Genomic DNA, 22,589 nt, shown 5'->3' with positions numbered 1-22,589 from the left:
ACTTAGAACAGACGTTGGCAGACATTTCTGTAAACCAAGTGTCAATAATTTTATTGTTCTACCACTTGTTGCTGCTCTTTTCTCATCAAGTACTTTTAATTCATACCTGTTGCTAGCCTCTAGGAAGATGTTGTTGATAATCTTGTTTAATATTTTCTTGTCTTTCCATGATCTGAATTTTTCCCACATTTAATGTGTCACATTCATCACACGTGTCAATGTATGGAAGTTTACATGAAAGATTAAATTCTGTGTGATATATTTCGGAATACAATCAAGGTTTAGTAATGTTTTGTTCGGGTGTATTGCTTGTGTACAGTGCCACAACGTGGTTTTACTTCATTCCATGGAGTTAATACTCCTTACATGTGCAGGTGATATTAACTCCACTAATACTTTTATTTTACTGGGTATTAAGTGTAAACGATTGTTTAGCTCGGAACTACTGAGGTACTTAATACACTTTCACGTTGTCTATCTTTGGAACCACATTAAATAGGATCTAATATCGTATTCCATATGAAAGATTTGAAGTGTGTTATGTACAAAGTGAGATATTACAATTGTTCAAAAAAATAAAGTTAATACAGTTTAGCTCTGAGGTACAGCTATATAAATAATCATATTTTAATTTATTAAAGTCTTAATAGATAAAAATAATTGTTTACCTTAATACAAACAGGAACTGTCTTAGCTGACTGACAGGAGTTAGCTAGAGAAAGACGGTGGTGGCAGTTCTAATTAACTTAATTTCTCACGAAACTGACTCTAAAAAAGAGACGGAGAGACAACAGGATTTCAAGAAGGCTTTGCTGGTTTTTAATAACTATGAGTGTGAAAGCATTAATCATTTTGTGTATTTTCATTCAGGAATATAAATCGCATTAATACTATAAAAACCGCGTTTGCCAATTGCTAATGTATTTAGAGTATAGAGTTGTCATTCGTGTTTTTTATATTTTAATTAAACTTTATGCAATTAAGAGTGTGCAAGTTTGACGGTTCCTTTTTTTATTATAGAATATAGAATGTAATACATAAAAAATATCTATCTACGATATTTTCGAGTAATGATGCATTCAGTATTGTTTCTAAACTTTTTAAATGAAGCTAATTACTCGACATTTTGATTGACAAATAAAAATATAATTTTTCGAACAAAGCAACATGTATTGCAAACTTTTTTTAATTTAACAGAAATCGAAATATTCGCAAGTTAATGTTTTATACGCAATATATCACATTTAATTGATAATTTTGTATATTTGAAATCGGTTTAGGTTAGGAATATAACAGGAGATGATTGCGCACACTTACCTTTTCAGAACTTGTCAGTGATCCGCTATGCGAACAAACCAACATATATTTATAATTTTACAATTGTTAGTATTACTTTGTACTGTTTCTTCTCTTTTTTATTGAAATATAAATACTTGAAAAGTTTTATGGTGTATTATGTTCGGTACGTAATAATTATATTTTTAATAAGTGATTTCTATTTATGTATCTAGTTTTTCAATGAACTTGTAAATATTTTTTAAATTAGTTAAGTTGATAAAATGTAATATTTCCTTTTATTTATTTTAAATAAACTTATAGCGTTGTTCCAAGGATTGTTTAAAAATATGTAAATATAAATGAGTACCATTTTTAATTAGCATTTAGTTTTATTTTACCCAATCTGTATTTTATTGAGGATACAAGGCTGATGCGACAACAATATGATGTTTTGTAGAAAATTGTCCATTGTCAATTTCCTGTGTATTCTTGGCTCAGGAATAGTGTCACGTATGTCTTAAGGCGCGTAATGATCTAAAAGCTGAAATGGAATACGGTCTTTTTCAAAAATTTTGTAGAATGAAGTCTACAGATTTTGAATGGTTATTAAATGAAATTGGTCCAAAACTCGCGAAAGAAGATACAAAGTTTAGAGAAACGATACCGCCAACAGAAAGATTAATGTCAACCCTAGGATATTTAGCTTCTGGTGACTCATATACAAGTTTTATTCAGTTGATTCCCGCTCTCGATATAAACCAATAAGTTTTAAACAAGAAGAATTACTCCTTCATTATTGCAAATTAGAAAATCAAAATAAAATCGCGACGATGTTCGTCACTTTCGCTCGAAAGCGTACACTCTAAACACAGCCAAAAGAATTCCTTCTTCAATTTTCTTTTGATGTATTGCCATTATTTTGATGTATTATCAATTTTGATAATAGAAGAACATAGTACAACTAATAGATTCAAGAAACAAAACTGAATAAGGCAAAACATACTAGATCTTATGAAACAAAGAAGGCAATACTAGGACAAGGCATACGAATACAGAAGAAAACAAGGAGAAATAAAACAAAAAATGCGAGCAGCGGCATACGAGCAAAAGTGGATGGTAGAGAGATGTTCAGAAATGAAATTAGAAAAAGAGACTGACATGTTCAATACATGTAAGAAAGTTCGTGAAGTTGCTGACCTGTATGATAACAAAACACGAATATTCTAGTAGTTAAAGCACTAAAAGTTATCATTGATAAACGAAAATTATAGTACTCTAGTGTTCCAGTTAAGCTTTTTATTGATGTATATATTACTGGTGAAATATCTGAGGAATGGCTAATGTCTCTTTTCTGCTGAAAAAAAGATGTGGTGAATACAGATTAATTAGTCTCATAAGCCACACATTGAAAATTTTTCTTCGCATTATACATGGAAGAATAAGAAGTCATTGCGAAAAAGATATTTATGTGGCTTTCATCGATTACGAAAATGCTGTCGATAAGGTAAAGCCTGGAACGCTTTTGAACATATTAATAACCAAATGCATTGATGATATAGATATACGTATAGAAAACTTATATTGGAAGCAGCCGTACGAGTCGATAGGAGATTAACCAACGAATGTTACATTCAAAGAGGCGTCAGACATCTTCTTGTTTTCAACCGTTTGTTATGATATATTAACAATCTGATGAAATGTTTCTCGGTCGGCAGCTAGATGAAACAATTCCTCGACCGTTCGACCTAACCTGTCCATTGTCTAATGTTAGGCAGCCAGGACAGTTGCTTTCTTCCGACCCAGCGGTTTCTTTTAATTTTGCCCTAAATGATTAACCAGGGTAAACGATATTTGGTGTCCTCTCATTATATGACTGAAGTATTGGACCTTTCTCATTTTGATGATGTTGATCAATTCTAGCTCTCTGTGAATGGTCTCTAGCACACGTTCGTTAGATGTAAGTGTTGTCCACGGGATTATGAGCATGCGAGTCAGACATGTATGCATTCTATCCCGCTGGTATTTAATATCTAATAGGATAAAATTTTCATACAGGCTTTGCAAGATAAAGACTTTGGAGTGAAAATCAATGGTGAACTGATTAATAATCTTAGATACGCTGACAACACTCTTATCTTATACTATAGTCTCCAGGGCATTCAAGAGTTGTTGCATTGCGTAAAGATGACAGGAAGAGAAATAGGTCTAAAAATTAATGTTTTTAAAGATGAAATGTATGATATTCAGTCGCCAACCTTAAGGCAATGGCTCCCTACAGATAGATCGACAAAACATTAAGAGCGCTCTTCTTCTTCTTGTAGGGCCTATCCGTTCCGGATGTTGGCGACCATCATGGCAATCTGTATTTTGCAAACTGCTGCTCTGAAAAGGTTTGTGGTTGTTGTGGTGAAGCACGTACGTAGATTTTTCAGCCAGGAAAGGTGATGTGACCGAGGTATTCGTTTTTGGCTGAAACTCTTTTCCTTTTTGCATTCTTAATAAAACGTCCTGGTTAGTAATGTGTGCGGAATAGGATATCTTCAGGATTCGACTATAAAGCCACATTTCGAAAGCCTGAATTTTCTTGCAGGTATAGCGTCTGTGAGTGTCCACGACTCAACTTCGTACAACATTATAGGAAATATATTACATCGTAGCAACCTGATTTTTATGAGTACTAATAAATCATGTTCTAGTTCGAGTACTAATAAATAAGTTCCCAAAATATTTGGGAAAATATTTGGAACAAATATGTATCAATAGTCAGTGTAATCCAAAAAAAGAAATCCTTTCAAGAATCGAACAAGCAAGGAAAACATTCATGAGCATGAAAACATTTTTTACAAGATCAGACCTTAGTCTACAGCTTAGAATCCGAATGATCAGATGTTACGTTTTTTCTGTCTTACTGTATGACTGTGAAAGTTGGACAATGGACTCTGAAATAGAAAAAAAAATAGATGCCTTTGAGATGTATATATACAGACGAATGTTGAGGATTACATGGGTACAAAGAGTTACTAATGTTGAGGTACTTCGTCGCATGTGTAAACAAAAAGAATTACTAAGAATAATCAAAGAGAGAAAAATGCAATACTTGGGTCATGTGTTGAGAGGCGAAAGATATGAATTACTTCAAGTTATACTGAAAGGAAAAGTACAGGGCAAAAGATCAGTAGGAAGACGTCAGAACTCGTGGCTGAAAGACCTGAGGAGATGGTTCGACCGCTCATCCGCAGAGATCTTTCGCGCAACAGTTTCCAAAACTACAATTGCCATTTGGATCGCCAACCTTCGAAAGGAGACGGCGCAATGAGAAGAAGAATAAATCATGACATTTGAATAGCTTAGCCATTTTTTGAAATGTAAATCTTGCTTTCTCTATCCTACAATTGATTTATAGTGAATGGTCCCAATTTTTATTGAGGTTCGTACTAAGATAAGTGTATGTTTTTACTATTGGTTGACCATTCTCACTGATTCTCCTAATTTGCTGTTCCTTCTTAGAGATCATCATACATTTTGTTTTCTTGATTATTCATGATCTTGATGATTAGTGAAAGTCCATATCTCTAACTTATTTCGGTGATTCTATTAACTACTGAGGGCTTCACAACTATCAGCGAATTCCACCGTGTCATCCGCGTATTTGATGATATTGATACAATCTCCGTTAATTCGAATTCCGGCTTCCACGTCCTCTACTGCTTCTTGAAAGATTTCCTCAGAGTATATGTTGAACTGCAGGGGTGAGTGTATACATCCCTTTCGGACCCCACGTTTGATTTTGATCTCATCTGATTCTTCTAGCTCTGTACGGGTAGACGATGTTTGATTCCAGTAAAGATTGTTAATAATTCTTAGACCATGGGTGTTTATTCTAATATTTGTTCATATCTCCATCAGCTTGTCGTGCTTTACTGTATCGAACGCTTTATGGTAACCAATGAAGCATGCATAATTTTGATTAATTTGATTAATTACTATTTTGATTTGATTTTAATTGAGAGAGTTACTCACTTTAAATATCTAAGGTACTTTAAATATCTAAGGATGCCAGGCCAACTAGACCCAAGTAAAGAGATCAAGTAGCGATTGAAGTAGCATGCACAACGTTTCTAAAAAAGTAAATTATTCTTTTGTGATCACAGCTTAAACCTAAAATTACGTCAAAGAATGATCCAATGCTACCTTTGGTCATTGTTGTTACATGGCACCCGGACCTGGACTTCAAAAGCTGATACGATCAATTGCCTACAGGCGTCTGAGATCTGATTACATAGAACAATGCTCCGAATACCCTGGACACATTATGCGAAATGAATCCAGTTAAGTAGTGCAGGGTTTCAGAATTCTGGAATGGGTATCATGCATAAACAGAAGATGTACAGTAGGCCAATTGGCTCCAGTACAACTAATAGTTAACTTTGAACAAATGGTTAGAACATTGCCAATTGTCCCATTCTCAAATACGTATGTCTTACAGTAACAATATATACTTTAGTACTAACTACTTTAAAATGAATATAAATAATATGTGATATATTAAATCCTCAGAATTTTGGAAACGTTGCAGTGGCTATAATACCAGACTAACCAGACTGAAATGATCAACATCCAACCATCTTTTCTATGATGATCAATTAGAAGAAGATAGAAACTGTCAATGTCAATGCCAAAATCTCAAAAACCTATTTTGATTTTTTTTATAATTCCAGATTTTTTATTGTTATGTAGTTTTTTTTATAATATTGCCTAGACATGAGTGAAATATTGAACAATACAGATAATATTTTAAGCATCTTTCCCGCTTGTCTTAGAAAAAACATAGAGGAATTATGTTTAAGAAGTACAGTCGGTAAATATTATTATTGAATGATTCATTCTATTTTTTATCAATTTGATGATTTTAGGTTTTCTCCCTATAAATTTAAATGATATTACAATAAATCAAGTTAGAAACAACGTTGAAGAAAATGCTTTCAACAATTACCATTTCATTTTAAAAGTTCCTTATGCAGGAAAAAGACTAAGATGGGAAGTTATATTTGATCCAGAAGATTTTTACTTCGCTCCAGATTTTATTTTTAACGATGAAGAGTTTTTGAATTATCCAGATGTTGACACGCTTTCCGAAGTCGTTCCTAGCTGGACGAATTGGAATTTAAAAAATCCCAAAGCTCTAGCACAGATTCTTAATGAGTTTTTAACTTTGTACAAAAAACACCAGGTAAGGTCCATTCGCTCAACTCGGGCATATTTTGACAGATTCATAGCTGGAAACCTACAACAAAAAAGTTCCTAGCTCACAGTATTAACAGCTTAAATAAACTTTTATTACAGACTCCTTTCATTGAAAAAAGAAGAATTATTATAAATAGTGGAATTGTATACTAAACTCATGAAATTTTGGGTAGTTTATATTTAAAAAATATGTTTCAGTTGTTATAATTTAACATAACTATTTATTATATGGTGCAAATAAATAAACATTGATTGTAGGTAATTCGTAAAGTTGTATTTTATTTACTATTTAGTTTGTTTACCATTAATATTGGCTATGAGTAATTGTGTTTGGTTGTATAGTTATTTCCAGCCAGTTCTAGTCTGTGAAAAAGTAACTAACTTCGCAAAAAAATAATTACTAAATTCACTAGACAGTTCGGACTGGAAATAGCGAACTGACAATATCATTTTTTTTTATATTATCTAGTTATCTATTATTACGTATTAATCAAATAATAATTAGACAGATTAAGATTATAGAGTAAATACCCAAAATTGGAATATATATATATATATATATATATATATATATATATATATATATATATATATATATATATTGTTTATAACTGTTTTAGAGGAAAAAATGATATCTGTACATTTAATAATCAATAGAAATAATGTGACCAAGTCATATATCTAACCCCTATTAGAGTATCCCTATACACACTTCACATTCATGTAATACATGATAGAGCAACCTGTGATGTTGCCACTAACACTAAATAAAACCTCTCTTCCTGCTAACATAAAACAATCTCTAATTCCTTGAGAAAAGTCTGCCAAAACATCTTGAATATATGGCCTACCCCAAATTCACAAACCCTATATTCCCCTATGTCCAATTGTCAGTGCACACAACTGCCCTACTCAACCATTGGCAGTTGACCCTGCCAAAACTAACAAACAATCTCAACCTAAAGCCTCAGACACTCATCATATGAAAGCTTTTCTTCCTTACATCAAAAGTGTCAATGACAAAATCGACAAAATGCTTAAATCAAGAGGAATAAAGACAATATATTTACCCCCAACAAAAACTTTTATCTTTTGTCTGATTAATCAAAGACAACATTCTACATGAACAACACAAAGTTTATGAAATTCCTTGTATATACTGCCCCTGATTGTATATATGCCAAACAAATTGTAGAATCCAAAATAGGATTTATGAACATTCCATTTCTGTTTGCAATTCCGATTCAATTTCAGCTCTAGGTTAACACCATCTTCATACAGGTCACAAAACTGATTTTGATAACTCCAGAACCATAGCCTCTATCTGCTTCTATAAACCAAGAATTATTCTAAAAGAAATCATAGATATTGAAAAAAGGCCAAATTTTCTCAATAAAAGAGATGACATCATCATTTTAAAGCTTTTTACATGCTCTGAAAGATAGTTATGCTGATAAACCTTCAAAACCCTATGTTTTTCAATAATAAAATAAAAACATCAGAAAGTATATTTTTCACAATAATTTGTTTATAAATAAATATTATCATTCAATCTCACTCAGGAAATGGTTAGAATATATGTTTTTATAAGTATTATACATCAAAAAAACCTTTCAGTACCCTGGGCTTTTGAGTGTCACAACAATAATCTTATTACCCTGCAGAGTTGGGTCGGATATTGAAAAAAAGTATCCAGATACCAGATACGGATACTCAAAATGTATCCGGATACTTTTTAAAATAGTATGAATACTTATTTAAAAATGTATTCTGATACAAGTACCCGGATATTTTTTTCGGATACTTCCTAGGATACTTTGAAGGATACTTTTTTTAAGAAGGACATAAATTATTAGTATTAGAACTATGTGATGTGCATGTAGGTACACTAAAATAAAATTATAAATATTAAGATGTACTTTATTATAATCCGAAAAATAATTTCTTCTAATTATACAGGGTACAAAAAGGGGTTCTTGAAAAGAGAGATATAGAAAATATAAAAAATAAATGTAAGTAATTAATTAAACAACGTACTTAGGAAGATTTATAACTGATTAGGTAAAAACAAAGCTCCATTAGCTATATAATAATATATTATAACGGTGACGAGTATGAAAAATGGGATTTAACATATTAGACACATCTGGATTGAAAGAATGGCAGTGTTGTGCCTACGTTAGGTGCATTATCGGCGGGCAATAAATATTTAAAAGTATCCGAATATCAAAAAAAGTATCCGGATGTGGGATACTTTAAAATTTGATCACAGATATGGATACTAGATACAAAATTTAAAAAGTATCTGGATACAGCTTTCGGATACATAAAAAGTATCCGGATACAGAAGTATCTGGATACTACCCAGCTCTGTTACCCTGGACTATATATTGATCTTTTGATTTCTCATCTGTATACAAAAGTTTTATATTTTTTTATTTATGCTGCAATATTTCTCTATTATATGGATAATTTCTACCAATATATAAACAACAATTCTAAGCAATTTCTGATAAATAGGATTGATGCACATTTTATTCTGATTTTTAGATTGAAAAATTACACCTTGACAATATCTATTCTCGCTACTCTGAGGAATTCAAAATTCTAACAAAGGGTACAGAAGGTATATCACCTGAGGATATTGAAGTTAGTGTAGATGGCAATACTTTACATTTTCTGATCTGCCTTAAGGTAGATTGCTCATCTTTACCAGAATATGTCCAACCAATGTAAGTATATCACATAATAGTAATGAACTGTAACTATCAGGAGATTTTCCAGTCCGTAATAATTAAATTATAATTGTACAAACCCGAAATACCATTAGAAAATCTTTCTATTCGAATGATTAAAGACTATTAAAATGAGATAAAACCCTTATGTAGTAGGAAGCAATTAAAAATGTTACATGGCTTTTACCAAAAATATTATGGAACCATCATCATCATCATCATCATCAATGGCGCTACAACTCTTCATGTCTTTGCCGCATTTACTATTGCCTTCCATGTTTGTCGGTCCTGTGCCAGTAATTCCCATTGTCGCACTCCCATTTTCTCTAGATCTTCTTTGACGGCATCTTTCCACCTTTCTAGGTCGCCCTACAGACCTTCTTCCCTCTGGCCTTTCCCAGACACATTGTTTATAAGGCGATTGTCGTTACTGCGTATCACATACCCTGCCCATCTGAGTCTATTGGCCTTGATATATCTGACTAGATTTTCTTTTCCGAATAGAGACTCTAGCTCGTTATTGTATCTGCCCCTCTATTCGTTTGTCACGCTGTCTCTGCAAGGGCCATATATTATTTGAAGAATTTTACGTTCCCACACCAGCAATTTATTTATTTCTCTTTTTGTTAGCGTCCATGTTTCGCTGGTCGTATTATGGTCTTATATATCCGGATTTTTGTATGTCGTGAAAGAAGTTTTGAATTCATTAGCTGTTGCATTGCTAAGAAAGATTTGTTTCCTGCCATTATTCTCGTTTCAACTTCTCGCTCTAATTTGTTGTCATTTGTGATTGTTGCTCCTAGATATTTAAATTCTTTAACCACTTCGAAGTTGTGATCATTTATAGTAATGTTTTGCCTTATTCGCCGTCGTTCTTGTTTTGAGACGACCATGTATTTTGTTTTGTCTTCATTTATTTTTAGACCGATGTTTAATGCATCTTCTTCAAAGCTCGAGAAAATATCCTTAATTTCTAATGTTGATTGTGCTACTGCGTCTACGTCATCAGCAAAGGCGAGTATGATTTTTGCTTCCCGAGCAGTTATGTCTGGTTTGATTTTTGGATATATTTTTCGCAAGACATATTCTAAGGCCAGGTTAAACAACAATGAGGTCAACGGATCTCCTTGTCTCAGTCCAGAATTTACGCAGAAAGCATTTGATATTTTTCCCCCTATTCTAATTTGTGCAAAAGAGTTACCTACACACATTTGTGTTACCGCAGCTAGTTTCTTGGGTACGCCGAGCTCGATCATTGCCTTCCATAATGTTGCACGATTAATTGAATCAAGCCTGTTTGAAGTCTATAAAAATATGATGCACGTCGTGATTATGGAACCAGCAGAAATTAAATTGTAAAACGTGCATAAATGTGTTTATAACATATAAATAATAGTGCTGAATGAAATTGTCGGGGTAAAACTTGCGAAATACTCAAAAAACAAGTTAAAAGGAGATATTTTACATCTATGAGAGGATGATCAGCGGAGCTAGATCTAATCTAGTATTTTTAATAGTGACCAACAAAGAAACATATTTTGAAGCGAAGCTTATATACTGGCGTTGTATTACTTTTTTTTTCTCTACAGTAAAATGCCGAGGCGAGCGTTATGGAACTAGCACCACGAAATGGCATTGTCACGGGTAGCATCATAGCAGTTCTAGACATCGATTCACTACTCTAGATCAATTAGTTTCTAGTTATCATATATTTACTCTAAGCAGGTTTCAATTAAAACCTGCATGAAAAATAATTAACAAAATATAGATATTAAATGAGAAGTAAAAAATTAAAAGAATATCTGTCACTAAAAGATTTGATTCGTAACGATTTTCAAAATTTAATAACAGTTTAGTACGTGTACATGTCATTATGTCATTCTCGTTTTAAAATAATTTATAAATACAAATATTATTTTTAAACATATAATTTAGTTTATATAATAATTAAATTTACTTTCAAATGATATTTATTTATATTTTCATAATTTCATATATTATTTCATATAAATACAATATTGAATTTTTGCAATTATCAGTTCGACTATTGAATTAAAGTGCGATAAAATGAGTTATTAGTAAAACATTTTCATATTTTATACAATCACAGCGGAGGAGTCCATTTGTGTACCTAACGGGGGGTGGCCGTTAGGTATACATAATGTCAAAATTGATCATAATTTGTTAGTTTGATTTTTGAAATGTTTCCTAATTTTTTGTACAGGAAATGTAAAAAAGATCATAGATAGATAGATAGAATTTATTCGTCTAGAAATTTATACAATGTATACAACATTCTTCTTCTTCAAGTGCCCTCTCCGCTACGGAGTTTGGCAACCATCATTGCTATTCGTATCTTTGAAGTTGTTGCTCTAAATAATTGGTTAGATGTGCATAGGCGTATGCATAGAGAACGTGAACTCACAGAAATTGTCAAGAAGCGTAAAACGTCTTATCTTGGACACCTATTTAGACACGAAAGGTATAACTTTCTTCAGCTTATTATAGAAGGGAAAATAGAATGCAGACGCGGCCCGGGTAGACGACAAATGACCTGGCTGCGCAACATCAAAGATTGGACAGGATAAGACTTTCAAAGTTTAATAAGGAAAGCCCAAAATAGGGAAGACTTTGCAGAGGTCATCGCCAACCTTCGCTAAGAAGACGGCACCTAAAGAAGAAGAAGATGTGCACTGGAACCAGTCTCTTAAATTGCGCAGCCAAGATATACGTCGTCTCCCCACGCTTCGTTTGCCCTGAAACTTGCCTTGGATAATTAACTGGAGCAATCGGTACTTTTTTCCTCTCATCACATGACCAAGATATTCCAACTTTCTTCTCTTGATGGTGATCAACAGCTCCCGTTCTTTGTTCATTCTTCGAAGAACTACACTATTTGTTACTTTGTCTGTCAAAGGTATTTTAAAAATTCTTCTGTATATCCACATTTCGAAGGCCTCTAGTTTATCGGTATTGCTCTTGTTTAAAGTCCAAGTCTCTACTCCGTACAGCAGTATCGAGAAGATGTAGCATCTAACCAATCTCATTTTCAGGTTTAAGTTAATGTCATGACTTCCCAGAATGTCCTTCATATTAACAAAAGCAGCTCGAGCCTTTCCAATTCTAGTTTTTATTTCTTCTGTGATGTCATTGTTGTTATTAACGCTTGTTCCCAATTATTTATATTTTTTTGTAATAATCATGAATTTCGTCTTCTTGACGTTCATTGTTAACCCTTTCTCTTCACTAGCTGTGACTACCTTGTTTAAAATGGCTTGCTGGTCTTCTACTGTCTCCGCCATTAAAACCGTATCATCTGCGTATCTAATATTATTAATTGGTTGGCCGTTAACTTTTATCCCAATCTCTTCTTCCTCCAATGCTTTCTTCATAATTACTTCCGAATAGAGATTAAATAGCATTGGTGACAGCACACATCCTTGTCTAACTTCTTTTTTAATTTGAATTTCATTTGTTGTGCTATTTTCGATGCGTGCGACTGCCTTCTGATTATAATACAGAGTAGATATTATTCTTATATCGCGAGTGTCTAACTGTTTAGCTTCCAAGATCTCTAAAAGTTGGTCATGCTTGACGTTATCAAACGCCTTGTTGTAATCAATGAAACAAGCAAATACATCTTGATTCACATCCAAACACCTCTGTGTCAAGATGTTAAAGGCAAATAATGCTTCACGAGTTCCATATCCCTCCCGGAATCCAAACTGAGTTTCTCCGATATCTTCTTCCAATATAGTATACATTATACAAATTTATCTGACTAGTCAAAAAAAATATTATATTTCCATTTTCGTTGTTAGAACTGGCACAGTTTTTATCATTTTCAGTGTCACAGCACTTAAGGAACCTTTCGTTTACAAATTCTAGTTATTTTTACTTTCGCACAACTGTAGTGAAATATTTCACCTCACTTTATGCACTGAATATTGTTAGTTGTTTTTGTTTTACAACATTCAAACACGCGCTTAAAATTATCGTCTTCGTCAGTCGGAGGCATGTTAAATCTTATTAACGAATGCGATAAAGCATGAAAAAAGGTTAAAAAAGATACACCTACAAAAACTGCTGCTGAACAGAAATTTGAAAATATTATGATATTGTAAAGAGAATAGGAAAAACAGCAAATTTGGTGATTAATATAAAGCTTCGCGCTAGTCTACAGTACCGCTATTGAACCCTTTTTGGTCTTATGCGCGTTATCGAGTTCAATATTTCCGAGAATCCATGATTGACACATGGTTTCAGTTACTTTTGACCAATTAGGGCGCTTGACTTTAGATGACTAATTTATTTTTTTTTGCAAAATTGAGTTTGTCTGGTGTGTGGTGAAACAAAGACCTTGGCAATTTGACTACGACTGCCGGCACTGGTGGAAAGGGGTTGTTAACGTGCTGCTGTTGTGACCTAGCCTTAGTTCGCAGTTCGTTGAGTTGATCGTGTGTTGTAAGATAGTGTTTTAATTTGAGCTACAGTGCATTTTTTTATTGGTTTATTAACATGTCCGAGAAAAGAAAAAAGATAGTGTTGAGGATCAATCAAAAGTTAAAACTCATAAGTACAATTGAAGCGGTTATTGCATAAAAGGAACAAGTCCACATCAGTACAAATTAAAAATAAGATATACATTTTGTTAAATTAAAGTTGACGGATCAATGAGTCTCTAAGGGAATTTGGTCTCACTCGCTATACGCGAAATATCCCAGAATAAAATGTTTGTTTAACGTATAAAGGGAACTAGTCCGGGACTTATTACCTTTATGCAGTAATTCTTTTGGCGCCACCATCGTTTCTGTCATTTTGTTTGCAGTTGTTTGTTTTATTACTCGTTAGCTGTAACACGTGTGTGTATTAGTAATTTTGCCAATAAATATTAATATTTTTTTTATTTTTAACAATATTCGTTAGCATCATGTCTGATATCTCTGATGCAAGTAGTGAAAGTATTAAACTGAGAGAAGAGAAACGGAAAAGGCGCGTGCGAAACTCTGAAAAATATAATGTACGAATTAAAGGTGGATTACTTGGAAAAGTTATGTTAGTCAAAAAAGAATTACAAAACCTGCTCGACAAACATGACAGGACTGCAGGTATGGATTTATATAAGGTTTACGACTATGTACAGGGGGCGCCTTTTCGATATATAGATGAAGGTTATGCTGGGATGAAACCTATACACCTATGTATTCTCATTACTGACCAGGGATTTGAGTATCTAACTGATGAAGACATTCTAAGAAAATGCCAGTGAGAAAACGAAGAGGGAAGTCGTGATGAAAGAAGAAGAGTTTGCACCTGAGGACGAGCGACTTATAGAATACCTAGAGGACTAGAACGACGCTCTCCTCGCTGAAAAACTGATGCTGTGTAAAGAGCAAGTAACATTAATAAATACGTTTTTCAATTGAAGAAGCAGAAACAAGTAACATACTGCTTTCAAAAAGTGTAAAATAGTCCAGTTTATCAAGGTTTTCCGATTAAGTTACTTAATTATATTTGTTTTTTGAGAACGATTTCCAAAGTGGAAATCGAAACGTATTTTAAACTGAAATTGTGGTTAATTCCCATTAAAAATATTTGAAAAGTATACGAATAAGATACTTAATTCAGAACGGAAGTTGTAATTAACTTCGCAAATATCGATAATCCGATTTCACAGCTAAGAAAAAGCGCGATTAAACAGCTACACGTGAACAAATCGCGATTCCCGCCTACAAAGGCAATAAATATGCCGATGGATGTTAATGCATTTCTCGCGCCTTTTCTTGGCTATGAAAATAGTAATTATTATAGAGAATTTCTAGCTCGATAGAATAATAGAATACAAAGATTCCCAAAAGATTAAATCCTGAATAAAGAAAAAATTTAGTGAAAATATATCTGGTAGTAACCATCGTTATTATTGAATTGAAATAATAGTATTTGTTAATAATATGTTGCACCAATTACCACTCAATCTTACACTTTTAGCATATACAAAGGATCCAACTTATTGGATCATATGCTGTACAATCAAGGAGAGGATTTTGCACATTTAGTCACAATCTCCAAGCTAGATGGTTCTCGCTCTACCCACTCCATTCACCTATCTCCTAGATTAGAACAAGTATTAGGAGGGTTCCGATTCAATACTACAGATTTTAAGAAAGATAGTTCACTGTCAGATGTCGTCTCATTGGTTTCCAAAACTCTAGACACACGATTGCAGCAAGTTGCCGATCATTTTAAATTGAAGAAAATTTTTATTACTAATTTAGCAGCAGCTTGTTTCAGAAGTATAATTGAATATGATGTACTCACTTACAATAAGGCTGTTTTTATTTATAATTTAGATGACTATAACTGTTTGGTTACAGTTACAATAGGTAAGTTTTTTTTTTCTATATTACACATGCATTATCGCAGTAATAAATGAGGAGCAATCAATCAACACGCAATAAATCCTGTTTTTTTTTTTAGAATTTGGGTTAAATTAATACTCAATAGCTTTGTCATAAAATATATCCAGTGGTCACAGCAAATTCCTTACAAATGCAATATTTCCAATAGAAAATAGCTATCGAAAGTGTGCAAATCAATCAAAAAGCAATAAATCTATTTATTTGTGTTCCTAGCGTCAAAGTGCCATAAATCTTTCATAGGTACATGTATTTAAAGAAATTAATATAGATTAATCTGGCATTTGTCTACTAGAGGGGGCAAGTACTCCCCAATAACTTGTGGCGATATTCTGTCTCTATAATTCTAACCTAAAAATAATATGTTACATTGTTTTGGTTTGTGGTGTTAATACTTTTGTAGTTTCATTTTGCATGTAAAATGAGCGATTCTAAGGAGTTAAATGTGACTGTTAAAGAAAAAAGTGTTAGGATAAGGAGTGACAGTGTTTCTGAACATGCGAGTAGGAAACGCCCAAGATCAAATGTTTTTTTTATTAAATGGAATGTCCAGTTTAGAGTTATTTCTTTGCATTTTTAAATATGGTGATTCAGATGTAGCTTTGACAAATTTCAAAAGACCATGTAATCATGACGGCTGTAGTTACCAGTGTAATACTATTATACTGGGTAATACTAAAAGGAATAAGGAAAAAATTTACAGCTCGACTAATAGAAATGAGCAAGATGTAAAATTGTTTCATATGATGAGTGACTCTGAAGTAAACAGACGAAGAAAATCCATGCTTTTAAAATTTCGTAAATTACTACTTTTAAGTAGTAACATACTACTTAAAAAAAAGGAATTCTAAACATCTATTAAGAGTTTGTAAAACATTTTTTACCCCTGCTATGGCTTGTCATCCTGGTGCCTTTAGTAGCAAACTAATACGCACCTTGATGCGCATCGCCCGCCTTCTTGCATTTTATTCAATTTTCTATTGGCCAAGAGGTCCGAAAATCTCATAAATATTAAAATGTCTTTAAATATGGGATTATTCGGATCTCAAGGCAGTCGAAGTCGGTCCTTTACGGACTCTCCTAGAGCACTTCGCTCTAGGGGCTCTGCTTGTTTTCTTTTAGACTCTGTGGCTGAGTCTTTTCTACCTACAAACCTGAGTTTTATTTAACCTTAACAGTTATAAAACAAATAGATCTTGTCTTTTTCAAGACAATATCGAAACATAGAGCGTCCGGAGTGGTAATTTTGATGCTATTTTTCCAAAGTATTACCCTTCCGGTACGACAGGCTCTATTATGGTCAACGGCATAAGAATACAGAAGGCAAAGGGAAACCACTGCATTAACGGCTCATAGAGCACCCCCAGGAAAATCCCATAGAATTGATACTGCAATTCTCAGGTCGTAAACATGCGAAAACCTCGTGAAGAAATCCTAAAAATAAAGAAATCTAATTTTAGAATGTGCACATGGAATGTTAGAAGTCTATTTGCGGCTGGGAAACTTGACAACGCAATTCAAGAAATGAAAATAGACCTACTGGGAATCAGCGAAATGAGATGGCCAGAGTTAGGATTATGTAAAAAGGACCGAAGTGTATTATATTATTCCGGTAACAGCACAGAAGACCTGCATAACAAAAATGGTGTAGGTATATTAGTAACATCAGAACTGAGTAAAAATGTGACCAATTTGTATGTATATGTACCAGTCTCGGATATAATAATATTACTCCAAATAAATATTCAACCATTTAAAACTAACATACTTCAAATCATCATTGTATGATCAGATCCAAGACATCTTACAGAAACTTAATAAACACGAAATTTTATATATTATAGGCGACTTCAATGCAAAAATTGGGGAAGGTCGACGAGGTCAGACTGTAGGTCCTTATGGTCTATTGATGGTCTATATGGTAGATTGTATGAATTTTGTAAAAAAAACGATATGATCATTGCAAACACCTGGTATAAACTACCCAAGCGATGACTATATACTTGTAAATGAGCGTTTCCGAAATGCCGTCAAAAAAGTCCCTACATTTCCTGGGGCATATTGGATCTGATCATCAACAACTTGTAGCAGATATTAAACTAAGGTTAAAACGAATTCAGCTACAAAAGACCAAAAACGTACTTAACTTTGTACACGTACTTAACGTTAAACATAAAACATAACATCAAAAAAGAATTTAACAATAGAATAAAAAAACATCGGAGAACAACTAGAAGATCCAGAAAAACTATGGAGTGAATTTAAAAACAAAGTTAACGAAATCTCCACAAACAATGATTATAGAAAAAACTAAATCAAGAAAAATAAATGGATGACAGACGACATCTTGAAATTAATGGAACAATGTCGACTGATAAAATTTAATGAAACAGAATATAGACACCTGCAGAGAAGAATAAAAAAGGAGATCAAATTAGCCAAAGCAAAGTGGATGAGAGAAAGGTGCGACGAAATGAAGGATGTAATATCTAAACACGACTTATTTAATATGCAAAAAAAAACTAAAAGAAATGAGTAACATATTTAAAAAACGAGTTCCCTCAGTACTCGTTGACAATAATAACAAAATTATTGTAAATGAGCATGAAATAAGAAAAGAATAACAGCTTTATATATCAGAGTTGTTTGAAGATGACGAGGATGATAACATAAAAGTAGTAGTAAGACTTTTAAAAAGTAGAAAGTAGAAAAAAGAATAAATGCCTTTGAGATGTATATATACAGACGAATGTTGAGGATTCCATGGGTACAAAGAGTTACTAATGTTGAGGTACTTCGTCGCATGTGTAAACAAAAAGAATTACTAAGAATAATCAAAGAGAGGAAAATGCAATACTTGGGTCATGTGCTGAGAGGCGAAAGATATGAATTACTTCAAGTTATACTGGAAGGAAAAGTACAGGGCAAAAGATCAGTAGGAAGACGCCAGAACTCGTGGCTGAAAGACCTGAGGAGATGGTTCGACCGCTCATCCGCAGAGATCTTTCGCGCAGCAGTTTCCAGAACTACAATTGCCATTTGGATCGCCAACCTTCGAAAGGAGACGGCGCAATGAGAAGAAGAAGACTTTTAAATTCAATGTATAACACCGGAGTGATTCCCACAGATTGGCTCAAATCCATCTTTGTCGCAATACCTAAAAAACACAATGTGAGAAAATGCTTAGAATATCGATTAATTAGCCTAATGAGCCACACTCTTAAAATTTTCCTAAGAATACTTCACAACAGAATTAGACGCAAATGCGAAGAAGATCTCGAAGATACCCAATTTGGTTTTAGAAATGCTATGGGAACCAGGGAGGCACTTTGGCACTACACTACACCGATGAAATCTCCATACAACGAGGAGTCAGACAAAGTTGCATTTTGTCGCCAACATTGTTCAATGGATGCGTCAATAGCAACTGTCAGAGTCCAAAATGAGCTCACTGAAAACTTTACAATAGTCCAAGGATTAAAGCAAGAAGGCGGGCTGGCACCGACACTATTCAACCTGACCTTGGAATATGTGATAAGACAGCTGAATATAGGAAGAGGTAATCTCCTAACAAATAAATTAATACAGATTGCCGCCTATGCCGATGATATCAGCATCATGTCTGTCGCAGAACAGAAGAGGCGGCAGAAATATATTCACAATTTAAAACAAAGGCAAGAGAGACCGGACTAGAAATAAATATTCAAAAGACAAAAAAGTTAACACAGGCAAGAGCTAGGGGAAACAGACGCACAGTTGAATTAGAGGACGATATTGAAACGGTAGAAAGTTTCACATATTTAGGAGTTGCATTAAACACGGATGGAACAGAAGAACCAAAAATCCAAAGAATAATAGTAAAGGGAAACAAAGTTTATTTTTCACGCGATCATGTGTTCCGCTCCAAAAACACACACTGAAGATCGAAAATCAGGGTCTACAAAACTATTATCAGACTAATAGTATGTTATGCATGCGAGACATGGGTGATGACAGAAGAGATAAAAAGAAAACTGGAAGTCTTCGAAAGAAAAGTCCTAAGAAAGATATTTGGACCTATTAACGAAAACGGAATGTGGAGATCCAGGTACAACCATGAACTCTACCAAATGTTCAAAGAGACACCGATTTCAGAATTCGTTCAGAGACTTCGCTGGGCTGGTCATGTAGTAAGAATGGAGACAGAAAGATTGCCGAAAAGAGCCCTAGATAGTAAAATGCAGGCGCAAGACTGGAGAAGATCGGCGCAACTTGGAGAAGATCGGCGCGGGACCGACAAGGTTGGAGACATAGTTTGGAGGAGGCCAAGGCCCGATTTGAGCTGTAGCGCCATTGGAGAGAATTAGTGTGAAGTTTCACACTTGCTGTTGAGCTTTTATATCTATTTTTAATTAATGTTGCATATATATGGTCTACTCTACAATCATCCAGTGCAGCAATTATTTTGTCTTGGTCCATTTAATCAAACGCTTTCTTGTAGTTCACAGCTCTATACATATAAGTAAAATTAAATGTAATGGCATGTCTCGCAAAACAAGAAACCAAAAAAGGTATATCGATGGAAGGCAACCGTATATACGTATTTCTGACTATTGGTTGTCTTCAGTACGGTGCAGCCAAAGTTAGAAAAGGAGCATGTTAACTTAGTTTTCCTTATATATATATATATATATATATATATATATATATATATATATATATATATATATATATATAATCCTTCCAGAATCCATTGGTTCTGGTGAAGATGCATATGGACAGTATCAAATAGTATTGTTATACACATTGGTGAAATTAAATTCTCATTTTCTTTTCTCTTTCAGGTCAGAAATATCCTGTAGAAAAACCTGCTGTAGTACTGTCATCGGTATATTGTCCGGAATCAAAAGCATGCAGTAACACTCTTACCAAATATCCCTATAACCCCACGTTAAAGCCAGAAGCTAATGTGGAACATTTAATAGAGTTCTTACACGATGCCGTTCTGGATTTCAAGAATCATAGACATTAATTATCATATTTTATATATACTATACTGTTCGAATTAATTAAGACAAATAAAAAAAACAGATTGTAATCATTATTTTAGTCAGTAATATCATAAGTAGACTGAAAAATATATATACTAGTACGAAATATGTCCTCCTTTAGTAGAAATTATCTCTTCAACACGTCTTGGCATTGACTCCACTAGTTTAGCACACAATGTTCTTCATTGAACCAAACTTGTATAGCATTTGTTATAAATTTTTCTTTTGTGGTGCAATTCATCTTAGCTAAATATTTCTTGAGAATTTGCCATAAGTTCTCAATGGGATTTAGGTCTGGTGAATTACCAGGACAATGAAGCACTTTTACTGTATTTTCCCGCATAAAAGTCTGGACCAATTTCGAATTGTAACAAGTAGGCAAGTCATGTTGAAATGTTTCCATAAATGGAACAATTTTTCTTCGTAATATTTCAATGTATTTGACAAAATCATCATGCTTTTAATAGGAACTAAGCTTCTAGTACCATTTGTTGTTAAGAAAACCCAAAACATGTTTAGAAGAGTATTTTACAGTTTGTTGGATATGATCTCATCGGCGTCGCATTTCTTATTAAAATTTTATCAATTCTTGGAGTTGTTTTTAGTTTGCGCCCACATTTTCCTTTTCCTTTTGGAGGAGAAGATCTGGTATCTTGAAATTTCTTAACATTCTTGAAACATTTGATTTTTCCACACGAACTGCCGTAGCTATATCTCCCAAAGTCAGAGATGTACATGCATTAAGAGCGATTATCGGCATTTATTTTTTTGGTCCACGCTAAGCGTTTTTTATCATTTTCTGTGGTAGAAATTGTTTTTTCTTCGCCTTTGTTCTTTTTCTTCCGGTCAACTTCGAGAAGCCTTTTCCGTACGGTTGAAGTACTCACTTCCAACACCATAATCCAATAAATCCCTTTGAAGGTCTGTGCTTGTCTTTCTTGGATTTAGCTATTTCTTGTTAGAATTTTATCAGTTCTTGGAGTTTTGTTCCATTTGCGCCCATATTTTCTTTTTCCTCTTGGAGACGATCATCCGGAATCTTAAAATATTCTTAACATTCTTGAAACATTTGATTTTCCCAGACCAACTGCCTTAGCTATATCTCCCAGAGTCATAGACGTACTTACTTCAAGATGCTTCGTAGGAGTAACCATCTTTGAACAAGCAAGAGTAACATGAAGCACACGGAACACAACATCTCCACTGACTGCCACGCAGAAAGGCTCACAACTGAACTGCTGACTCTTTAAAATCAGTCAAACGAGTAAATTATAGTCAAAGTCGATCTGTCTCTAGGCAGATATATCCGGTTTGTGGCAGTTCGGGACGTCACCAGTACTTACATATTAAGTCATACCAGAAAACATGTTGGTCCCAATTTATTCTAACAGTATAGTGTTATTTTGTAAATGTAAACATTTTGTATTAAAGTTTATTACTTAAATCGTCCTCTTATTCTTAATATCCTTTCAGAATGTGTAACTATACATTTAACTATTTGCAACATGAACGAAAGAAAAATTATATTTAAAAAAATACCTTTTGTTGCTAACCAAGGTTGCCTGAAATGAGGATATAAAAAATAGCCAAATACAGAACAAAGAAAGAAACATATTTTAATCAGATTAGATGTATCCGAAACGAAAATAATAAAATTCTAATTCACGAAAATGCGATAGAAAAAATACTTCGACACTTTATTGAACGAACCTATACCAGCTTGTACAGGTCTTCAGATATTTACCTATCTTTTGTTGATTGGTTCTTAGTTGATCTTGGCATATTTGCAGCAGATATGTATCACCAATCTCATTTCTTGTTGGGACACTAAACTCGACAAACTCTTTTGCTGTCCTTCGAAATTCTTCGTCGGGTCACAAGTTAAC

The 22,589-nt window shown here is 33.6% G+C and overlaps 1 protein-coding gene across 1 annotated transcript; it reads left to right on the top strand.

Moving 5' to 3' along the window:
- Positions 1–5,930: 5,930 nt before the first annotated feature.
- Positions 5,931–22,147, top strand: LOC140439585 (BRISC and BRCA1-A complex member 2-like). The gene is made up of 5 exons (XM_072529592.1): positions 5,931–6,136; positions 6,192–6,508; positions 9,073–9,254; positions 15,246–15,640; positions 20,497–22,147. Exons 1-5 carry the CDS (start codon positions 6,040–6,042, stop codon positions 20,682–20,684), a joined length of 1,179 nt encoding a protein of 392 aa, XP_072385693.1. The 5' UTR covers positions 5,931–6,039; the 3' UTR covers positions 20,685–22,147.
- The last annotated feature ends 442 nt before the right edge of the window (positions 22,148–22,589 follow it).

The sequence above is a fragment of the Diabrotica undecimpunctata genome, chromosome 4, assembly GCF_040954645.1.
Source record: "Diabrotica undecimpunctata isolate CICGRU chromosome 4, icDiaUnde3, whole genome shotgun sequence".
Taxonomy (NCBI): Eukaryota; Metazoa; Arthropoda; class Insecta; order Coleoptera; family Chrysomelidae; genus Diabrotica; species Diabrotica undecimpunctata.
Note: the sequence above shows the minus strand (reverse complement) of the source record. Positions and strands in the feature narration are given on the sequence as shown.